Source organism: Apteryx rowi, unplaced genomic scaffold (assembly GCF_003343035.1).
Source record: "Apteryx rowi isolate R43461 unplaced genomic scaffold, aptRow1 scaffold_1836, whole genome shotgun sequence".
Taxonomy (NCBI): Eukaryota; Metazoa; Chordata; class Aves; order Apterygiformes; family Apterygidae; genus Apteryx; species Apteryx rowi.
The window spans coordinates 11415-14499 of NW_020448126.1; the positions used below are offsets into that span (position 1 = coordinate 11415).

The following is a 3085-nucleotide window of genomic DNA, read 5'->3' on the forward strand; positions in this document are numbered from 1 at the left end:
GGCCAGGCTGTAGACGTAGCCGTCGAAGGTGAGGTTGCGCTCGACGCGGCACACGTAGTCGCCAGCGTGGCGCGCCGACACGTTGGTCAGCAGCACCGACAGGTCCTGCAGGTCCCGGGTGCCCCGCGAGCCGTTCCACACCAGCACCCCCGCGAAGCGCCCGTCCGCCACCAGCGCCGGCCCCTCCGGCTCGTACCGCAGGATCTGCCGGCGGGGACGGTGACAAGCGTCGGCGGGGGTTCGCCACCGTCCGACGGTGACCGCGGGGCGGCTGGGCTGCCCGGAACGATGCCTAGGGCTGCGCGGGGTGGTGCTGGAGGACTTGTCACCGTCACTGTCACCGTCACCACGGGGGTGACCACCCTGAACGATGCCTAAGGCTGCTCGGGGTGGTGCTGGAGGACTTGTCACCATCACTGTCACCGTCACCATGGGGGTGACCACCCGGAACGACACCTAGGGCTGCTTGGGGTGGTGCTGGAGGACTTGTCACCGTCACTGTCACCATCACCATGGGGGTAACTGCCCACCGGCAACACCAACCTGGGCCCGGGGTGGATAAGACACCTTGGAACTACGCGTAGGGCTGCTCGGGGTTGTGCCGGAGGACTTGTCACCATCACTGTCACTATCACCATAGGGGTGACCACCCGGAACGCCGCCTAGGGCTGCTCGGGGTTGTGCCGGAAAACTTGTCACCATCACTGTCACCATCATTGTCACAGTCACCATGGAGGTAACCACCCATCAGCAACACCAACTGGGGGCTGGGGTGGATAAGCCACCTTGGAACTACGCCTAGGGCTGCTCGGGGTGGTGCTGGAGGACTTGTCACCGTCACTGTCACCGTCACCATGGGGGTGACCACCCGCCAGCAACGGTGACCTGGGGTTGGGGTGGATGGGCTGCCTGGGAACCACACGTAGAGCTGCTCAGGGTTGTGCCGGAGGACTTGTCACCGTCACTGTCACCATCACTATAGGGGTGACCACCTAGAACGACGCCTAGGGCTGCTCGGGGTTGTGCTGGAGGACTTGTCACCGTCACTGTCACCGTCACCATAGGGGTGACCACCCAACAGCAATGGTGACCCATGGCCAGGGTGGATGGGCCACCTGAAACGCCTAGGGCTGCTCGGGGTTGTGCCGGAGGACTTGTCACCGTCACTGTCATCATCACCATGGGGGTAACCACCCACCAGCAACGGTGACCTGGGAATAGGGTGGATGGGCTGCCCGGGAACCACACGTAGAGCTGCTCGGGGTTGTGCTGGAAGACTTGTCACCGTCACTGTCACCGTCACCATGGGGGTGACCGCCCGCCACCAACACCAACCCAGGACTGGGGTGGATGGGCCACCTGAGAACTACTGAGAAGGCTGCTTGGGGTTGTACTGGAAAAGTTGTCACCGTCACTGTCATTGTCACCGTCGTCACTGTCACCATGGGGGAAACCACCCACCAGCAACACCAGTGCAGGCCTGGGGCAGCCGGGTCACCCAGGAACTACTGACACGGCTGCTTAGGGTTGTACTGCAGAACTTGTCACCATCACCACGGGTGTAAACCCCTCCCGGCTACCCTAATTCCAGTCCACCAGTCTGACTGTAGCCGCAACAGCTCCCCACACCCCCATCCCCCCACTACGCCTGTTCCCACAACACCCCTCGCACATGCTAATCCCCTCAGACTGGCTGTACCCACAGGCCACCACCGCCCCAGTCCAGCTGTACTCCCAGGAACCACTGCCACCAGGCTGTCCCCCACCCGGCTGTACCCATGGCGCCCCCATGCCCCAATCCCCCCAGTCCGGCTGTACTCACAACCCCCCCCCCCACAGTACCACGATCCTGTTCCTCCAGCTGTGCCTGTAAGGCACCATCACACTGGCCCCAACCCCCCCAGTACAGCTGTACTCTCAACCTGTGCCCTGCACCCCTGTCCGGCTGTACCCCTGACCCCACAACCCCACCCGGCTGTACCTCCATACCCCCAAACCTGTCTGGTTGTACCCCCATCCCTTACCCCGTCCAGCTGTACCCCTGCATCCTGTGTATCCATCCAGGTGTACCCATACCCAAACAGCCCTGTCCAGTTGTACACACAAACCTCTACCCCACACCTGTTTGACTGTATCCCAATCCCCTACGCTGTCTGCTTGTAGCCCTGATCCCACATTGCTCTGCAGCTGTACTCCCATGTCTCACACCCCTGTCCAGCTGTATCTGCGCCCTACACCCCCCTCTGGCTGTATCCCCAACCCCGCGGCCCTGTCCAGCTGTACCGCTGTGTCCTCCAAACCTTTCCAGCTGTCCTCCTGTACCCCTGACCGGCTGTAACCATGACCCCACACCCGTGTCCAACTGTATCTCTGACCCCTGTGTGCCCCGCACCCCTATACGGCTGTACCCCAGGGACCCGCTCCTCTCCAGTCTGGCTGTACCCATAAACCTGCACCACAGTCCGGCTGTACCGCCGTGCCCCACACCCCTGTCCGCCTGTACCCCACCCCCAAACTCCTCCAGCCTTGTCCGGCTGTACCCCTGACCTCACACCCCCGTCCCGTTGTACTCCCATGGCCTGCCCTCCTGTCCGCCTGTACTCCTGGTGTGTCCCACTCCCCCCCCTTCGGCTGTACCTGCCTCCTCAAGCCCCGTCCTGCTGTACTCCTGAGCTGCAATACTAGTTTGGCTGTACCGGCATGTCTTACACCCCTCTCCGCCTGTACTTGCTACATATACTACAAACCCTATCCGGTTGTACCCTGTAACACCCGTGACACTGTCCGCCTGTACTCTATCAGGCTGTACTCGTGTCCTGCAGCCCCGTCCGGCCATAGGTCCATCCCGCCATCCCCCCAACCCGCCCCATGCCGGTGTAAGGCCCGCCCCGGTGCCGGTGTAGCTCCAGCCCGGTCCGCCTGTAGGGGCCGCACCTTGTCGAAGCCCTGGGTGCCCTCCTCGCGGAAGAACCACTCGGTGAGGGCCTCGGCGGTGGTCTCGCTGCGGCGCTTGCAGGAGATGCAGAGCAGCTTGAAGGGGCGGCCCAGCACCGCCTCGGTGTGCGAGTCCACCTCCACGCAGCCC

At 63.1% G+C, this 3085-nt stretch overlaps 1 protein-coding gene across 1 annotated transcript in view; it reads right to left on the bottom strand.

The window, feature by feature from the left end:
• The window catches only part of LOC112964067 (sodium channel subunit beta-1-like), a gene marked incomplete at both ends in the record, with an annotated part of 7672 nt that extends 4591 nt beyond the window's left edge, over positions 1-3081 (bottom strand). The window contains 2 exons of the mRNA XM_026061708.1: positions 4-204; positions 2935-3081. Of these exons, the coding sequence (XP_025917493.1) occupies positions 4-204; positions 2935-3081 (348 nt within the window). The remainder of the gene's footprint in view (positions 1-3; positions 205-2934) is intronic.
• Between the last annotated feature and the right edge of the window lie 4 nt (positions 3082-3085).